Source organism: Myodes glareolus, chromosome 24, assembly GCF_982192425.1.
Source record: "Myodes glareolus chromosome 24, mMyoGla1.1, whole genome shotgun sequence".
Taxonomy (NCBI): domain Eukaryota; kingdom Metazoa; phylum Chordata; class Mammalia; order Rodentia; family Cricetidae; genus Myodes; species Myodes glareolus.
This window is the reverse complement of record NC_142049.1, coordinates 27,900,432-27,918,811: the sequence shown is the minus strand read 5'-3', so window position 1 is coordinate 27,918,811 and position 18,380 is coordinate 27,900,432. Positions and strand designations below refer to the sequence as shown.

At 46.6% G+C, this 18,380-nt stretch overlaps 1 protein-coding gene and 1 non-coding gene across 3 annotated transcripts in view; one reads left to right on the top strand and one right to left on the bottom strand.

Annotated features, from left to right (window-relative positions):
- The first annotated feature begins 595 nt into the window (after positions 1 to 595).
- The window catches only part of LOC125400701 (protein FAM169B-like), a 91,461-nt gene continuing 73,676 nt past the window's right edge, over positions 596 to 18,380 (top strand). Inside the window, exon 1 of one of the 2 annotated variants that reach the window (XM_087901314.1) lies at positions 596 to 687. In XM_087901314.1, the coding sequence (XP_087757440.1) occupies positions 657 to 687 (31 nt within the window). In that variant the 5' untranslated portion in view covers positions 596 to 656. Of the gene's footprint in view, positions 688 to 4,926; positions 5,111 to 18,380 lie in introns of those variants that run through there. The other variant, XM_087901313.1, reaches the window with a different exon arrangement.
- On the bottom strand, positions 7,970 to 8,080 carry LOC125400858 (U6 spliceosomal RNA). Its single transcript, XR_007232118.3, has one exon. It is a non-coding gene; the product is annotated as a U6 spliceosomal RNA (small nuclear RNA).

Genomic DNA, 18,380 nt, shown 5'->3' with positions numbered 1-18,380 from the left:
CATTCCTTACTTATTTTTCTGCAACTGGGACAGCAAGAACCTCTGCATTCGCCATTGCATTTTTTTTTACTCCAAATAATTTATCTATATTTTATCTCAAAATCACCTTTAGCATGAATCACACTAGCTTGTTTCTGAGTTAGTAAAATGACAAAGCCACCATCTAGGGGTGAGATCAGTTCAGCTCAGGATAAGAAATATAAATTTATGAAGTAAAAAAATTATTTAAATAAAGTGTTAATGCAAACAATTTTTGCGCTTAGAAATAAAAGGGGCCGTGGTGGAAAGAAAATCTGACCAGTACAGACCTAGGTGCAGGGACTCTAGCCAGCTGACCACAGGAACAGTGGCGGGGAGGGTGTGTGCCTGTGTGACTTGGTCGCTCAAGGACAATAATAAACTCTATTTTGGTGCAAACACTGTTTTTTGTAAACTTTGTGGAGTCAAGGTGTGGTAATGAGACTACTGGGCTGTGGTCCTCAGGGAGGAAATAAAGAAGGCCAGGAGGCAAACAGTGAGGAGAAAGCCCCCCGGGAAGGTGGCAGGGGCGGGGTAGCCCCGAGGGAGCTCGAGGTAGAGAGGTGGTGGCCATGGGGGTTGGGGTAAGAGGGTAGAGGCCGACACGGTGGCAGACGCTGTACCAGCTGAACCGAAGCATGGCGGCTGAGGCCGCCCCCGGAGCCACAGGTAAGGGGTGCCGCCGCGTGCCCCGAGTAGCTGAGGGGGAGAGAAGGACGCGCAGCGGCCGGGGACACTAGCCCGCAGGGTGCCGCGCACCTGTCGCCATTGCAGCCTACGGTGTGCAGCGGGGCTGAAGGTCTCCCCGCTTCCTGTCTTCCTCTGATCACTTCAGTCCCGGGTCAGCGGAAACTGCGGGAGGAACCTCCAGAGTTGAAGCCCTCGAGGGTCCTGAACTGAGTACTCTCTGAGCTGGGTACCCCGTGGGCTGGGTACCCCGTGGGCTGGGTAACCCCTGGGCTGCTCCCCACCCTCCAACACCCGCCTTGGGACCTTGGATCTGGGCTTGCTGGCGTGGTTGGAGAAAGAGCGAGGTTACCAGTGGCCGTCTGGGAATAGGAACCCCACGGTGGAGAGAATTCTTCACAGCAGTTCGTGCCCATTTCCCAGCAACAAGGACCTAGGTTCAGGCTTGGAATGAGAGGGGCAGTGTTGCTGCCGCCCAGGCTTGGTGCCAGCCTCTTTCTAGGCTCCAGGCACAAAGCCTACATGCCTCTTCGGCCCAGAGAGCTTTCGGGGAACCTGGATTTGAAGATGCATCCTTGAGCCCGCCGGCCCCTCTGAGGCCTCAGGTGATGCCATTCCAGGCCTTTTTGCTAGGCATCCTGGCCACAATGTGACTGGCCCTGTCTCACAGGCGTTCACATCGCACGCACAGGCCTCTTTCTCTATAGAGTATCATGTTGGGGCGCCTTGGCATTTTGTCGGAAGCCTGTGGCAGCACCGGAAGCCACTAGTTTTTATGGCCTGCCGTAACTGCTGCAGTCCGGTTGTTTTTCTTCTAATTTTAGGTGAACAAGATAAGGAGAGAATGTAGCCACTAACTAATTATATGGCTTATTACAGTTTTAGTTGATCTAGAGATTAAGAAAAAGTTTGTCGTTGATTTTGGAAAGGGTGGTATTATTTCTCGTTTGTTTTTTGGTTTTTCCTTAGTTTTTTTTTCTAGAAAGTTAGTGTTAAAGGCTTGGATAGTGAGGGCTGTTTCCAGTTTATGTGTTGAAAAACTAGAATAAAGTGGGGGTGGGGAAGGCTTGCTTTTTGATCTTATCTTCCTCATCTACAAAACAGGAGAAGCCCCCTAGGGCCTATTCAGTCTCCTGTTACTCTCCTAGTTGGTCCCCCCCCTCCCCTCCTGGAAGGGGAGTGATCCAGAGCTGGGGGGCCTCCCGGCTCCTGCTGCAGAGATCTGCCTTCCCAGCCCTGCGGCATTTTAATAGGAAACAGAATCGCAATTTCACCTTCTGGAAAAGTATAGTTGGCCGAAAGCAGCTTATGGATTTTCCTGTACTCGCTTCGACCTTTGCTGTGGTCTGGATGGTCACCCACGGTTCAGATGACACACAGCAGTCTCGCGTCTGTCGTTTCCACACATGTGCTAGATCCTAATGGGTTGGAGGCTTGCATAGTTGAACTGCTGCCTGAGCTTTCATAGCTAGTTCCAGAAACAGCTTGGGCAAATCTCGTCGACTGGGGAATCCCTTTCTTTGAGCGGGGCAGCATGAAAGGAGAAGTTCTGCTTTCAGGTAAGGCCACATGCCAGCCTCGGCTCAGCTTCGCAGAAAAATGAGGAAGGACGTGTGACGTTCTTGCAGCAGCTGTGCTGGGTGCCTGCGTGAGGCTTTGGTTTGGGGGGCAGTACCGTCCAAAGGGGATTTGAGGGTACCCCACAATAATTTACATCCTGACATGCCCTAAGTCGCCCCCTGCTTCCCCCGTATCCATGTATCCATTCTCTCCCTCCTCGCTACATGTTTTTAATTTCCCTGATGCCAAAACCTTCTTAGGTTCCACTGGACCATCTGTTGCTGTCATTTTAGCTTAGAACAGAGCTGAAAGAAAGGAGAAAACCAGACACAGCCTGGTCCTGTTACCACCCTCATCTTTTACCTTGAACTTCTTCCCTGTCTGTGAACCAAGGTCTGAGCTGCCTTATAAGGATTATTTGGGACCCTGGGCACGCGGGAATTCACAGTTGGTCCCGCTATCATTAGTAGTGAGCGTAGAGAAAGCTATTCACTTTGGATTTTCTGATAATTGGTGCTGCTAACGAAGTGGAGAGGATAATAAAGCATAAATAATAATATATAACTATATAAAAATAATAAAGCAGAGAGGATTGACGGCACAGAGCTAGAAAGCAAACTGAAGCAAGACAGAAGCTTGTGCCGTTTGTCTGACCTGCTGCAGAAGGGGACAAGCGTGTCAGGGGACAGGAGAGAAGTGAGTGGGACCTTGGTTTGGAGGCCTTCCCGTGTCCTTTTTAAATCATTGAGTACATCAAAGGCCATATCTTAGGGTTTATACTGCTGTGAAGAGAGACTACGACCAAGGCAACTCTTATAAAGGAACACGTTTATTTTGGGTGACTCGCGTACAGTTCGTAGGTGCTGTCTATTATCATCATGGCAGGGAACATGGAGGCTTGCAGGCAGACATCCTGCTCAGAAGGCGGCGGGACGGGGCTGTGATACTGAGCCAAGCTTAAACTAAAGGGACCTCAAAGTCTGTTCCCACAGACACACTTCCTTCAGCGAGGCCACACCCACTTCAGTGAGGCCACACCCACTTCTGCAAGGCCACACCTCCCAACAGCGCCACGCCCTATGAACTACGGCAGGCCACGAGTTGAGTTATCAGTTTTGAACCCTCCGCAGTCCCTAAGGAGCAGCACGGGGTGGTGGTGGTGGTGGTGGTGGTGGTGGTGGTGGTGGTGGTGGTGGTGGTGGTGGTGGTGGTGGTGGTGGTGGTGGTGGTAAAGAAGCAGTGGAGAACTGAATACTGAGGGACCTGAGGTGTGCAGTGTGCGTGGAGCCAGAGTAGCCCAAAAGTAGGGCTGGGGGAGGGAGGGAGCATGTCATAGGACTCTAAGGGGCCAGATATAGGTTGGAAAGTATTTGCAGACAACAGAAGGGAAAATGTTAGTGTTAGGTGAAAGTCTGTCTTTCACCACATCACACCCAGGGATTGAACTCTGCTCACAAGGTTTGGGGAAACTGCCCTTACCTTTACATTTATTTATTTGTTTGTTTGTTTGTTTGTTTGGTTGGTTGGTTGGTTCATTTACTTTTAGGAGCGCTTTTACTTCAGGTGTTGCCCTGAGCCCTCCCCAGGCTTTACCTTCACTGACCTTCACATCAGATAGTAAGATTCCGTACAAACGAGGAAACTGAGGCCCAGAGCTGAACTAGGGTTATCTGGCCACTAAGTGGCAACAACCCTGGGCGTTGATACAGAGGTTTCTGGCAGGGCTGGGTCTATGGCTCAGGTCAAAGCTTTTTCCTACCATGCCTGAGGCCCTCTGTTCTACAAACAGCCAGGACAAAGTAACCCAAGAGACATTGGATTTCCTCAGAGGGCGGAAAACTTCCCTCTAGTTGAGAAAGAGAGGTGGTCCAAGTAGCTGGGAGAGTCAGTTCACCAAGGTGTTTAGAGGTGACGTCATGTTAACACAAATTTAAACCGTGCCCGTCCTGGTCCTGGCGACTAAGTGTCCTTGGAGGGGGATGTGGATTTGGCAGGTTTGGGATCTCAGTTTCTGGGAAATAGAACCTCACTGTGGACAGAGGGGCTTGGCGCTCAGCTGTCCTGGAGCACCTCTCTGGCGCTTCCAGTGAGAAAGGAAAGGATCCTGGGGGGGGGGGGTAGGGTGGTGTGGACAGACAGTCAAAAGCAGAGGGCTGTGTCGAAAAGTCGGCTTGACTGTGAGGATTGTCCTTTGCTTCCTACCCAAGCAGACCTTTGTCTCCGGGGGAAGCAGGACCCCTGTAGATCTTTGTGGTCAGTGCCCTGAGCTCCCTGAAAGAGAGTGGAGGTAGCAGTTCCTCTTAGGTGTGGGCAGAGACCCTTGTTGGCACTGCATCCAGGAAGGATTGCTGGGAGGGAGTCTCTGCAATCAGGCAGGTGTATCAAGCTTGCTGTGTTTTGGAGAGAGTACCCTGGCCAGGGCTCTGGGTTGCCTGACCCCTAGAAGGGCCAGGTTCTCCCAGTGGCTGAGTGTCTGTGCACCTCTCCTTTTGTGGTTCCTGGTGCCCTGTGGTGTCTATAGTCCATCAGTTCCTGCTCACTCACCGCTAGACTTTGCAGTAAACGGGATTGATATTACAGAGACTTGGCAGGAGATCTAGGTGTCTTGTTGGGGACTAGTCAGATGGGGTGAATGACCAAGTGGCCAGGATTCACACCGGGCAGTGGGACAGAAGGCTAGCCGGCTGGCCTTCACTAGCTCCTGGCTCCTCTCATGTTATTTGTTGAGCAGCTCTTGCAAGTTCCTCGCGAAGGACTGTAGAGAATGGATGTGCTTTGTGGTAGAGGAACAAAGGGTTTGTAACAGAAATGGAAGCTCTTGGTCACTGGGCAACCACCTTTCAAGGTCAGTACAGTTGTCGGGGACTGTCAGTGGCCTCGGATTACAGTTAATCAGGGTGGGACAGTTGTGATTTTGAAATGCTGTGTACACCTGGAACCCCAGTACTCTGCAGGCTGAAGCAAAGGGGTTCTAAGGTCAAGGTCAGCCTGGGCCGTGGTGGTGTGACTCTGAAAAATACAAAAACAAAAACAAAAAAAGTCTAGGCTGCCTGCATGGCTCATCCTGAGTTAGCTGCTTCTCTTTTTAGAGTTAGTGATCAATTAGTATGGATGAGGGGCCAAAGCCTTGTGAATTTAAGGCCATTTAAAGTGTGTTTAAATATAGGCATGTCCTCACCCTTGCTATTCTTCGTGTCCCTTGTCCCTTTCTCTAGTCTCTTGAACCCTCTCCCATTAAAACCATTGCATCCGGTCATTCAGTATCCCTAAGCTGGGGCCTCATTTTCTTTCCCCCCATGAGAAAACAGATTTAACCAGTGCCCATTGGTTCTGAGGACATACAAACCTCTCACAGGGGTTTGTACCTTCAAGTCAGGACGACTCCCATGCCCTGAGTGCCCAGAATGAGTACTTTGGGGTTGAGGCCTTTCAGCCATGTGTGTGTTACCAGGGAGGACGCCACGTCTCCACCTAGACAGCTTGACTTGTTGAAATTAAGATAAATGTGTTGTTCTTGGAAAGCAGATCTGTAACCACGACTTGGAAACTCCGCTAACAGAGAGAGCTGTGTTCATCTCCTCATTGCTTCTGCTGAAACATGCTCTCAGCATTCTCTGAATATTTTGCTCGGTGATAGGGACTTGAGAAGTTAGCACTGTAGTGTCTTCCTTGTATAAAGCTGCTCATACAGGACAGCCCACTTCCCAAGAGTGCTCTCTCTGTTATTCTGATTGAGGGTGGACTCTTTTGGGGGGGGTTGTGGACGGTGCAGCTGTGTTAGTTAGGTTCAGAGTGTGTATTACAATGGTTGGTTGTTCACCTGACCTTTATGATTTCCTACAAGTGTTTTAAGCAATGCATGTATGCTAACCACATTTGGACAGAACATCTTAGACCAAAAAAGACCCCAACAAAACAACAAAACTACAACAAAAACCCCCACACCACAATAACAACAAAACAAGGTGGGTAGGGGTGTAGCTCAGTGGTAGAATGCTTGCCCAGCATACACAGAAGTCTGGGTTCAGTCCCCAGGATCCAGAGGTAGAAATGGGGGGATCACCTCCATAGCAAGCGTGAAGTCAGGCAGGGATACATGAGACACTGTCTTAAAAAAAAGGAGCTTGCAGGGTTGTGGTGGCACACGCCTTTAATCCCAGACAGAGGCAGGCAGATCTCTGAGCTTGAGGCTAGCCTGGTCTACAGAGTTCCAGGGCAGCCATAACTACACAGAGAAAACCTGTCTTGAAAAAATACAAAAAAAAAAAAAAAAGAAAGGAAGGAAGGAAGAAAAAGGAAAAGAAAATTGTTATTAACAAATAATTATCTGCTTTTAATTACAATTAAACATAAGTGGCAGATCATCTGTTCCATCTTTTGCCCCTTTTATGTCAAGTGGCATCACCTCCATCCATGCCCCAATTTGATTTTTTTTTCTATTTTGAAATTTAATAACCGTGTTTCTCTTCTTTTAAGTGCTAACTTAGGAATTTTAATATTCATATTTAATTAATTTATTCTGTGATTAGTCAAATTTTAACTTCTTCTGGAATAAGTTAAGGGCCTTCCAATGCTTTCCTCCTATTGTTTCCTTCCCAGCTCGCATGCCGTGATGGTTCATAGACACTTGTCGACTTGACTAGGTTTAGAATCACCTAGGATACACATCTCCGAGCATGTCTGTAAGGGCGTTTCCAGAGAGGCTTAATTGAAGAGAGAAGACATGCCCTGAATGTGGGTGGCACCTTCCTACAGACTGGGGATGGGGGAAGTAAGGGACAGGGGAGATGGGAGCGCTAGACTGAACAAGAAGGAGAAAGTGAGCAGCTCACCAACACCCATCTACCCATCTGCTTCTCTTTCCTGAATCCGGGGGCAGTGTGACCAGCCATCCTTGCTCCGGCCACCACAGAGCTGTTCCTGCAGCCATACCTGTCTCTCTATGATGGATCTTATCCTCAGCCTGTGAGCCAGAATGAATCCTTAAGTTTATTTAGTCAGGCGTTTTGTCCCGGTCCCGGGGAAAATACCAGATACACATACCATTTTCACACGGCACTGTAAGCGCTATTACACTTCTTTCTTGCTCCTTCAGTGAAATGTTTTATGTTGTATGGTCAACATTGGCTTAGACTGTAGTCAAGTTTATTATTGCTTTCTTGTGTCCATCTCTTCTCGAGCAGCCTTTTCTTCCTTCCAGAGGTCCATGTCCTATATGCCTATGTGCATAAGAAATAGTGATGCGGGAAGTGTTGCTCATAGCAAACTCCCCGCTGATACGTTTCTCAGTGTTTCTTTATCTCATTCAACGTCTTGGGAGCTGTTTTTGCTAGATGGAAGATGAATGTTATTTTCCCTTTAGCTCATTAAAAGTGACATTCCATTGTCTCCTGCCTTCCATAGCTGTATGGAGAAGGCAGCTGTCCACTTATTATCAGCCAAGTAGAAAGATCTGTCCTTTCTTCCTGAATGCTTTCAGGGTCGTGTGTGTGTGTGGTGTGTGTGTGTGTGTGTGTGTGTGTGTGTGTGTATGTGTGTATTGTGTGTGCGCATGTGCTCGTTTGCAGTTTGACTAGTCTGTTTAGGTGGGAGTTTCTTTGGGACACTGGTTAAGATTACAGAATCTAAGAGTGGAGGTCTCTCGTGAACTCACCTATAGTTTCTTCATATTTTGATTCTTTCTAATTTTTCTCCTTCTAGATCTTTTTTTTTTGAACGCTTCATGAATAATTTGCGTGTCATCCTTGCGCAGGGGCCATGCTAATCTTCTCTGTGTCGTTCCAATTTTTAGTATATGTGCTGCCGAAGCGAGCACCTCCTTCTAGATCTTTAATTAGACTGTCGTTGCTTCTCGTATCATGTTCCTCCACTCTTGATTTCTCCTTAGTTGCTTCCCAAGTTTACCAGCTGTGTCTGTCTGTGCTGCATCCTGGGTCAGTTTCTCAGCTAAGCCATTCCTTTCCTCCTCAAATCTTATTGGGCAATATGAAGTCTTGACCCCTTTTATCCTTAATTAATTAGTTAATTAATTAATTTTATCCTTAATTTAAATGTTTATAAAGCATTTTGTTTTGTTTTTGTTTTTTGAGACAGAGTTTCTCTATGTAATAGCCTGTCCAGGAACTGGCTTTGTAAACTAGGCTGGCCTTGAGCTCCCAGAGATCTGCCTGCCTCTGCCTCCCGAGTGCTGAGATTAAAGGCGTGTGCCACCGCACCTGGCTGCAAATCATGTTTAATATCAACATCTTCTATATTGCAGCATTTCAATGGGTACAGTTTTTTGGATCATAGTCTATGCTACCTCTATGGTAGTTTATTTCACCCGGAGACCTTTTTTTTTGTCTCAGTCTTTTTGTCTGTCTATCTATCTATCTATCTATCTATCTATCTATCTATCTATCTATCTATCTATCATCTATCTATCATCTATCTATTTATCTAGAAGCAGGGTATCACTGTGTAGCCCTGACTAGCCTGGAACTTGTTATGTAGACCACAAAACCCTCACATTCATAGAACTCAGTCTGCATTTGCCTCCTGAAAGCTGGGATTAAAGATGTGCACCATCATGCCCAGCTGCTTGAGATTTTAACCTATTAGGTCTGAATGACCTCATGGCTGGTACCCATATCCTTAGCCTAAACACACATGTGGCTGAATATTGAGGAAGGTCAAACTTGCCCTTTACCAGGTTCAATATGCTATGTGAGAGCTGTCCTTTTGAAGGCTTTCCCACACATTTTGACTTTATAATACCTTACTGAAATATTTAGTGTGTAGAGGAATGTGCATCTTGTTCTCCTGTTGGCATGTTTCTTAGCTTAACTTTCTGGTAATAATAGAATCGTAATAGACTTAGGCTGATTTCAGAGTTATCTCATGGAACCGTCGCAATGGAAAGCGGCCAGGTGTCTTCTACTGACTTATTTGGAAGGAGAGATTAGAATAAGCCAGGTTGCCAAAACCTGGCTCACGTGTGTCCTCTCTCTTGCCACCTCCCTGCCATCTCCAGTCTAAGCTGTCTTTGTTGCTCACCTGAACTCTTCAGAATGCCTCGGACTCAGTTTCGTACCACAGCGCGCTCTGTATAAAACATTAAACGGTCCACACACCAACTTCTCCCTTGCCGGTTCTTGCAAATCTTCCAAGGCTGGTGTCACATACTAAGAATATATTGGCAAAGGACTTGAGAGGACACTTCCCAAAGAAGATGTATTCATGAACACGTGGCAAGATGCCTGATGTCACCAATCATCAGGAAGGCGCAGATAGAGACCACGGCCAGCTGCTCCCTCTGCCCCATTGAGTGGCTACTGTAAAGCATCAGCAAGAGAGAAACTAGGAGAGTTGTTAATGATGGGGAGAAGCCGGGATCCTTGGGTCTTGTTGATAGGGATGTGAAATACTATAGCTCAGTCAATAGTATGAAGCGCCGGGGATGTAGGTCAGCGGTGCGGCTCTTGCCTGGTGTGCCGGAAGCCCTTGGTTCAGGCTTCACTGCTGCCATCGGAAAGGAAGAGAGCAAGGGCGGGAAAAGAATGGTATGGAAGTTCTGATAATCATTAAGCAAAGTCGCCATATAGTGCCGTAATTTCTCTTCTGGGTGTACGGTCTGAAGAACTGCAAGCTGGAACTTGAACAGTAATCCTTTATTTACAGGTTTGATTGAGACAGGGTTTCTCTGTGTAGCCTTGGCTGTTCCGGAACTCACTCTGTAGATACGGTTGGCTTCAAACTCACAGAGATCTGTCTGCCTCTGCTTTCCAAGGGTTGGGCTTAAAGCTGTGTGCTACCACACCTGACAAACTGTATTTGCGTATCCAAGCATCTTCTTTAGTATCTAAGTGTCCATTGACAGTTGAATGGAGAGAAAAAAAAAATGTTACCAACAATGGATTATCATTCCGCCTTGAAAGAAAACATGTATCACAAGGATGAACTTTGAAGACATTATGCTCAGTGAAATAGGTCAGTTGCAGAAGGAAGAGACTGTGTGCTCAGATGATGTACCTGAAGGAGTCACGGAGACTGGAGTGTGAAAGTCCATGATGTGGTGTGTGCTTTTGCAGCCTGAGAGGATGAAGTGTTGGGGTGGATAGTAGTGATGACCGCACAACGACACGGACATGCGTAGTGTCATACAACTGTCCTTTAGAAATGGTTAAAATGGTAAATCCTGTATGCATTTTACCGCAATAAAACTATCTGGGATAGTTATGGCTATGTATTGCGATTTTTATATAAAACAAAACTCTTGAAGGCAGAGGCTAGATATTTAGCATTTTTTTGTTTTCTTTATTATGATTGATATTTAGTATTTTAAGTGTTCATTTACTGCGGTAAAATACACACAACATAAAATTTATCATTTAATTCTATTTAAGTGTCTCGGTCAATGCAATACGAACTATTGCCACCATCAATTTCCAGGGCTTTTTTTTTTTCAATCATTCTTAGTAGAAACCCTGTGGCTGCGGGTCTCTGAAAACATCTGTTTCACTTTTCTGCCGAACTTGCCTATTTTAGGTAGTTCATGTAAGGGGAAGTAGAAAATTCTTTTTCTTTTTGACTTTTATTTCCTTTACTGAAGTGTCCTCAAGTTCTGTCCAGATCCGTTGCTGTTAAGTCCCCTTTCCTTTGAAAGCTAACTGATCATCGCATGCTAAGTGTATACCGCATTGTGTGTGTTTTCCTGCCCGTGGACACAGGAGCCGAGAGCCGTTTCTAGCTTTGGGCTTTTGTGAGCAATGCTGCTAGGAACAGTTTCTGAGTTCAGTGGATCCTGAACTCGGGCTGCCCTGAACACTGGCTACCATTTAAAGCGAGTGGTTGGTTCTGTATGATGAGTAGGCGAAGCTGGACCGCTGGCTCAGCTGTTAAGGGTAGCTGCTGCTCATGCAGGGGAGCTGGATTGGACTCCTAGCACCTTGTGTGGTGACTCTGTAACTCCAGTTCCAGGGGCTCTCATGCCCTCTTCTGGCCCCTGTGGCAATCAGGCACCCACCCAGTGCACACGTAGGCAAATACTCATACACCCACAATCAAAACCTTTAAAATTAGTAGGTAGGTGAGCCACTACCAAGGGCTCTGCTGGGAATTCAAGATCTGGGTTTGAGTTTTAACCTCATTACCGTTTAATCTTTGAATCTCTGCTCCGTCATCTGAGAAGCAGGGTCACTGCATCGTGCTTTATTGACTCTGTGGGGTTGACGTCCACACAAGCTGCGCGTGTAAAAGCCCTTTGGACTCTGGACATCTGCCAGCGTGAGGTTCAGTGTGCAATGTCACACGAAAACCCTTCACCACTTTCCCCCCAATTCTTCTACTTTAGAAATCTTGTTTGGCCATAAAACACGAAACATCACGTTTCTTTTCTATTTCTTCACATGAAAGCCGAGCTGGTACCAGGCTCAATGCAAGTATCTGCCTTCCCTTCTTCATTTACTTCTCAGTCTTATTTTAGGCCCACGAGTCTAGCACTCTTTAAAAGGCAGTTATCACGATGCTTTTCCAGTTGTTGAGAAGCAGATCTGTTTCCCTTAGCAAATCCTCACATAGGTCAGATGAGCCCCTTGAATGCCACGCATTCTTGGGTGCTGCATATCTGAAGGATGAGCCTAGGGACTTCAACAGTGGGCGGTGACAAAGTCCGCAACCCAGCTGCCTAGCAGAGGCCCTGGCTTCTCTCAACTCATTGCTCTTCACAGAGCTGGCATATGGGCTGGAACCCCCCCCCCCTTTCCTCGTTAGAAGCTTTGTTGTTTGACATGTAACAGGTGAACACACAGGGGTGTGATTTTTCTATAGACGTTTGTTAAGTTCATAAACGGCTGGGCTGTTTGGTTGGGCCTGTGGACTGTCATCCAGTGGCATATGAAATGGATCACACTGCGAGAGGTTGTTTTTCTTTGTCCCTCGGGTCCTGTGTGGTATGTGACTCTGGTTCCTTGCTGGGTGTCCTACCACAGAGCTCCCTCACCAGCTCCAGGACTGTCACCCGCAGTCTTACTGATACGAGGGTATTTGCATGCGTTCTCAGGCGATTAAATACAGGATGTTAAGACTCGGGTTTTCTGCCTTGTCCTGTGTACGCGACAAACCCCTCTTCCTTTCCAGCAAAGCTCAGACAAATAGCAGCCTCACAGCTGACCAGCTGGGGGTGGAGTGAGCTGGTAGCAGCTGTGTTGAGGTGAAGACCTCTTTGGTCGCCATGCATATGGAAGTAGATATCGAAGGCGTTGTTTCCTGATCTCTGTCCCCCTCCCTGGGACTCCATATATATCTCTGTGTATGATACTTCTTCGAAGGCTAAAGGAACAGAATGCTATAGTCTCAACTCATATCTTTTAGAAAGTGTGTGTGTGTACGTGTTATTACATGTGTTTGTGAGTGCCAGCATGTACATACTACGGCACATATGTGAAGATTGGAGGATGACTTTTGGGAGTTAGAGCCAGGGCCCGAACTCAGGTCACCAGACTTTCTCACCGAGCCCTTTTTTTTTTTTTTTTTTTTTTTTTTTTTTTTTTTTTTTTTTTTGCCTGTTGAGTCACCTGCTGGCCACCACCTCATAAGGTTTTGAATGATTCATGGGAAAAATAATTTCATGGCATTCATTTGCCCAAACATAAGAGGCACTGGTAGTCAGATGACAAGACCAGAGACCGTCATGCTAAGAGCAATCAGAAGCTGGAGCGATCGATGGCTTACAGGGAAGAGTGCTTATTGTACAGGTATGATGAAGATCTGAAGCCATATCCCAGCACCCATGTAAAAAGCCGGATGTGGCTCCGCCCCTGCACTTCCCTTGTAATCTCATCACTGAAGGGGGCAGACATGGGAGGATCATTTTGAATGATTACTGCCCAGCTGCCTGGAGTCAGCGAGAGACTCGGATAAGGCAAAGAATGATAGCTAGAACAGGACACCTAATTGATAAGTATTTTTTATCCCTGGTAGTAGGTCTCTACTACTGCGATAAGTCAGATCAAGCCGAGTCAGAAAGACCAGGTTTAATGAGCAAAGCACCCCCGGGTGACTCTCAAGCCCCCCAAAAGTGAGGTGGAGGAGGGAGGAGGGGAAATCACATGGCGGGTCTAGGGGCCAGAGCTTAAATACCCTGTAGGCATGGTCATGAGCAGCTCCTGGGGAGGAGTCGCTGCTTGATGGGCTTTCTGAGAAGGGTAGGTGGAGGAATGGGGCCTGGGTGGAGCTCCCAACTGAACACTAATGTCCTCCTCCGGCATCTAAGCATGCACCGACACAAATGTGTACTTACATCATGTAACACCCCACCTTGTTATGTGTGTTTGTACCAGCATGCATGATATGCACAAATATGGAGGTCAGAGGCCTCTCTCTGTCTCTCTCTCTATTACACACACACAAACACACACAGACATACAGCAATTAGGAACTGAAATATTCATATATTAGAACTACCATAGCAAGATTAGCAGATCCTGACCGAAAGTTTGATAACTTTCTAAAGCTATCTACAAGAGAATTAGAAACACAGTATGTATATACCCAATATTTATAGCAAAATTATGAAACCCTTATTTCATCATATTATATTAACTAATACTAATAGCTAACTATAGGTAATGATTTCCTATCACTAAGATGATTTATATATTGTTGATTTCATAAAAAAACAAAACAAAGCAAAAACAGGACTATGTAAACGTTCGTGTGGGTGTCACATAAAGTCATCTGCATATTCTACCATCTTAGATGCAGGGCAAGTGATTTATTCTCAGCCGAGGCATCGACAAGTTGCAAGCTGGCCAATATTAAACACGCGACAACAGAGCAACAGGCAGCCTGTCAATCACCAGGGGATAAAAACTCCAGCACAGCCACCTGCAGACCTTCAACAGCGCCTCCTCACTCCTTCACAATTTTGCTCATCTGCTCAAAAAATTCTAACATATTCCACATTCTGTCTTCCAACTTCAAAAAAAAAATCCTTTGCTAAGAATATTTTGGCAATCAGACGCTTTTCATAAACAACAAAAATATCCGAGTGTTTGCTGGCCTCACCTTCTGTTCTCTACTTCATTGGAAAGAGATGTTCTGCAGCCTTCCCTGGCGGCAGGGTCTTCACGTCTGACCTCGAGCTCCAGATTCTTGCCTGTTTGTAGTCTCTCTGATAGGAATGGGTCCCTCTGATCTCATGTCTTTTCAAAGGCTGTTCTCCAGGGTATGTTTTGTCACCTGAAAATTAGTGCTCAGGGATCAGGGGCCTTTGTTCACTAAGTCTGGGAAATTAATCTGAGTGATGTAGCCTTTCTTGCTGCAAATATTTTGAAGAGGACTTGGTTGCTGATGGACGCCTCAGTCATGAGCCGAGTGTCTCACGGATCGCCCTTCTACACTTGCTGGCACCAGAAACTCCCTCTTGTCTATACTAGCGTGTCCCAAGCATATCTGCCCAACTTGTTTCTCATCATGCATCGGGGAAAAAAGGAGTCATGCACCGGGAAGTAGGTGGAGATGTGGGCACAGACCTCAGGTCTGCAGCTGTCTGAGAAATGCAGGGAACTACCTCACCTGATTCCTCAGCGAGTATGTGTGTGTGTGTGTGTGTGTGTGTGTGCGCGCGCACGCACACGCGCGCGTGCGTACATGTGTACACATTCGTGCACATCCACAGTGCACCCATGGAGGTCAGAGCACAACTTGCAAGACTTGGTATTCCCCTCCCACCATGTAGGTCCTGGGATTGACTTGGGTTTGAGGCTTCATGGCATGAGATTTTTATACACTGAGCCATCTTGCCAGCTTGCTTTTTTTAAAATTTGTTTTTTTTATTTTTTGTTTTTTTATTTTTCAAGGCAGGGTTTCTCTGTGTAGTCCTGGCTGTCTTGAAACTTGCTCTGTAGACCAGGCTGGGCTCAAACTCACAGGAATCCTCCTGCCTCTGCCTCCTGAGTGCTAGAATTAAAGGCATGTACCACCAGCAACCCCTCTCCCTGGGTGGATTTATTTATTTTAATTTTGAGTGCATTAGTATGTTTTGCCTGCATGTATGTCTATGCACCATGTTTGTGTCTGGTCTCAGGGGAGGGCAGAAAAGCATGTTGGATCTCCTGGAACTGGGGTTCCTGATGGTTGTTAACCTCCAGTAGGTGCTGGGGATCAAATTCAGGTCCTCCAGTAGAACAGCCAGAACTCTTAATGAATGGCTCAGTTATCTCTCCAGCTCCAGTAAGAGGACCTTTACTGGGTTGTGTGGAGGTTCTCCATCTCCATTTGTGACTTTATTTTCTTAAACCTCATCTATTTTACAGACCTGGCCCTAGGGAATGGATTGTGTTGAGTCACAGGTACCTCCAGTGACACTGAAGACCTCCATGAGGTGGCCTTTGAAATCTGAGCAATTTGGGCGTTTGGGGGATTACCCTCCTCCAGTGTGTTTGCAGAATGCACAATAGCTGTCTTGCTGCATGCTTCTAGAGTTTTCTGCTGTCCTCCCTTAGCTGATGAGAAACTGTCTTGACCGAGCCCAGAATCGGTCTTTTACCTTCCTAGGTAGTAGATTTCTTTTCTAATAAGAATTCCTTCTAGAAGAGTTACATTTTAGAAGAAAATTCTCCTGTAAACAAAAACACAGAAAACAAACACATGAGAAAGATTTTCAGTCAGTGTTATCCACTCTAGTTCATAGACCACAAGAGTGGAGGATTACTTTAGTTTTGTGTCCTTGCATTTTTCCATATTATCAAGGATTGTTCTTACTGTAATTGAAGAACAACAACCCACATTACTAAAAAAAAAAAAAAACAAAAAACAAAAAAAACCCCAAAAAAACAAAAAAACCTGAGTGACTACAGCCAGCTTTTCCAGTGACATAATGCTCCATGGTTACCTCCAGTACTCCAGGTAGTGGCGTTTAATGAAGCCAAGTTCGTAAGAATGGGACTAGTAAAATTTAAAATATTTCCCTTAATGTTTCAGGATAATAGTCCCATCTTAGAAAAAAAACCAAACAAACGGCGCTTTGCCGAAACAAAAGCCTCTTCCTGCTCTTCGTGGGAAAGGAGTCTGGGGAGAGAGACACGATTAAGGGTGGATCTTTGAGTCCATCAAAGTCTCCATTAATGGGATTTACTGTTTACTTTCAGAGGACCCAGCATTTCTGGGGACCTGTCTGAACACTGGGCCTGTCCGGATTGGCTGGTGGCTGACTCCCTGGGCTGCGGGGCTGTCCTGGGAGCTCCTTGGGAAAAGGCACCTGGGAACTCTCAAGCCTTTTACATATTTTCCCTAGAAGAACACGTTCAGGTGCGCCATTATTTTCGTTTTGAGGGGTGAGGCCACCAGCATGTGCTCAGGCGACTTCATAAAATCAGGCTTTATCCGGGAATCTCCGTTTTGTTGCCGTCTGCAGTGAGTTATTTCAACTGTATGCTTTTTAAATAAAAGCATTTAGTGTTGTGCTGTGGGGATTACATTCTTTTGGCTTTGGAAAAATATTTCCTGTTCGGTTCAAGCCATTAAGGCCTGCTAGGGGCTCACATCTGGAAGGCTGAGGGGAGGGGAAGGGGCCTGTCTTTCACCACCAGAATTGAGCTTGGCCTGACCCACCCCAGACTTGTTTAAATTGCCAGGGCTGCTTGGAGTGGGAACCTAAAGGGGGGGTCTATTGGGGGTTCTGGGGCTTCCTCCTGGGAAGGAGGAGGGGAGTCCCCTTTTCTGCCTGGGTTTGAATGTCTATCACTTTTCCTCCTTGGGCAATTCTCATTTTCATGTTCCCCTGGTTTTCCATAAAGCTTATGTGAGCATTTTCTATTTAGAAGACACACTGTTGAGTTTTGGGGTGGTAGAGTTTCCCCGGGGGTAGGGTAATTGGTGTGGATGGGGTATCGTGGGCCCTGGTTGCAGGGTGCCCCAGGCATTCTTGATGACTCTTCTTCCTCATGGATACAGGTCTACAGTCAGTCTCAAGTGTAACAGGAAGGGGACTGCTTGTTGGGGTTTCTGTCTCACCCGGTACCCCACAGTCAGCAAGCCCCAAAGAAAATCACATAGAGGACTCCATAAGTTATAAAGCTGATAGGCCCATTAGGTCAGGCTACTTATTAGCTCTTGTAGCTTATATTAACCCATTATTCTGATCTATGTTAGCCATGTGGCTCAGTACCTTTTTCAGTGGGCCAGATCACACCCTGCTGCTTCGGTGGTCTGGGCAGGAGTGGGAGGAATCAGCTTCCTCCTTCCCAGAATTCTCTTGTTCTCATTGCATCACCTCTACTTCCTCTCTGGTTTTCCCGCCTATACTTCCTGCCTGGCCAACCAGCATTTATTTAAAACATGATTGACAGATTACAGACAATTCTCCCGCACCACTCAGGTCTTAGCCAATGAAACCCAGTGTTGGTGCCAAATAACTGATGAGTGCTGACATCCCTAGTGCTTAATTTCAGTTCCCTGATGCTCCTACTCTCCAGATAATCAGGCAGGGCCATGTCTTGCTGGTTCCTGTTGTGGGGTTCATTCCGCCAATAGCTTTGGGGTACCAGCCTTGGCTTGCTACCTCCTTTGTCTCTCTTGGATTCTGCTTGTAACAAGAACCACAAAGATATATATATATATATATATATATGTTAAGGGGTGCGGGGGAGAACCGCCTCACGGAGTTGAGGATCGAGGGAGGCTTGGAACAGGCCACACTCTGCTTCATGCCACCTCACTTGGTCTTCACAACCCAGAAAGTGTGCAACCCTTGCCTCTCCTTTTAAGAGATTGCATCAGCAGACAAGAAGCCATGCCCTAAGGCAGGTACCCCCAAAGCTATTGGCAGAATGACTTCCCACAACAGATTCCAGCAAACCTTTTGTTCTTGAGAAGACCTCCCCCCACATCTGCTCCTGTGCCCTTTTGGAGAGGCCAAAGTGCCCCATTTCTCTTATGGGGACAGCCAATGTCTTGGGAGCACTGTACGTGAGTTCTTTGAGCAGGTTTCAACTTTTAGGGTAAATGATTTCATGATGTGAAGAGAGCATAACACATTCATGACATTTATCCTGACCACACACCGACCAGAAAGGATATCAGACAACTCCTGGCAAGTGTCTGGCTTCGGCCTTGGATAGCTGCCATTAGCAAAC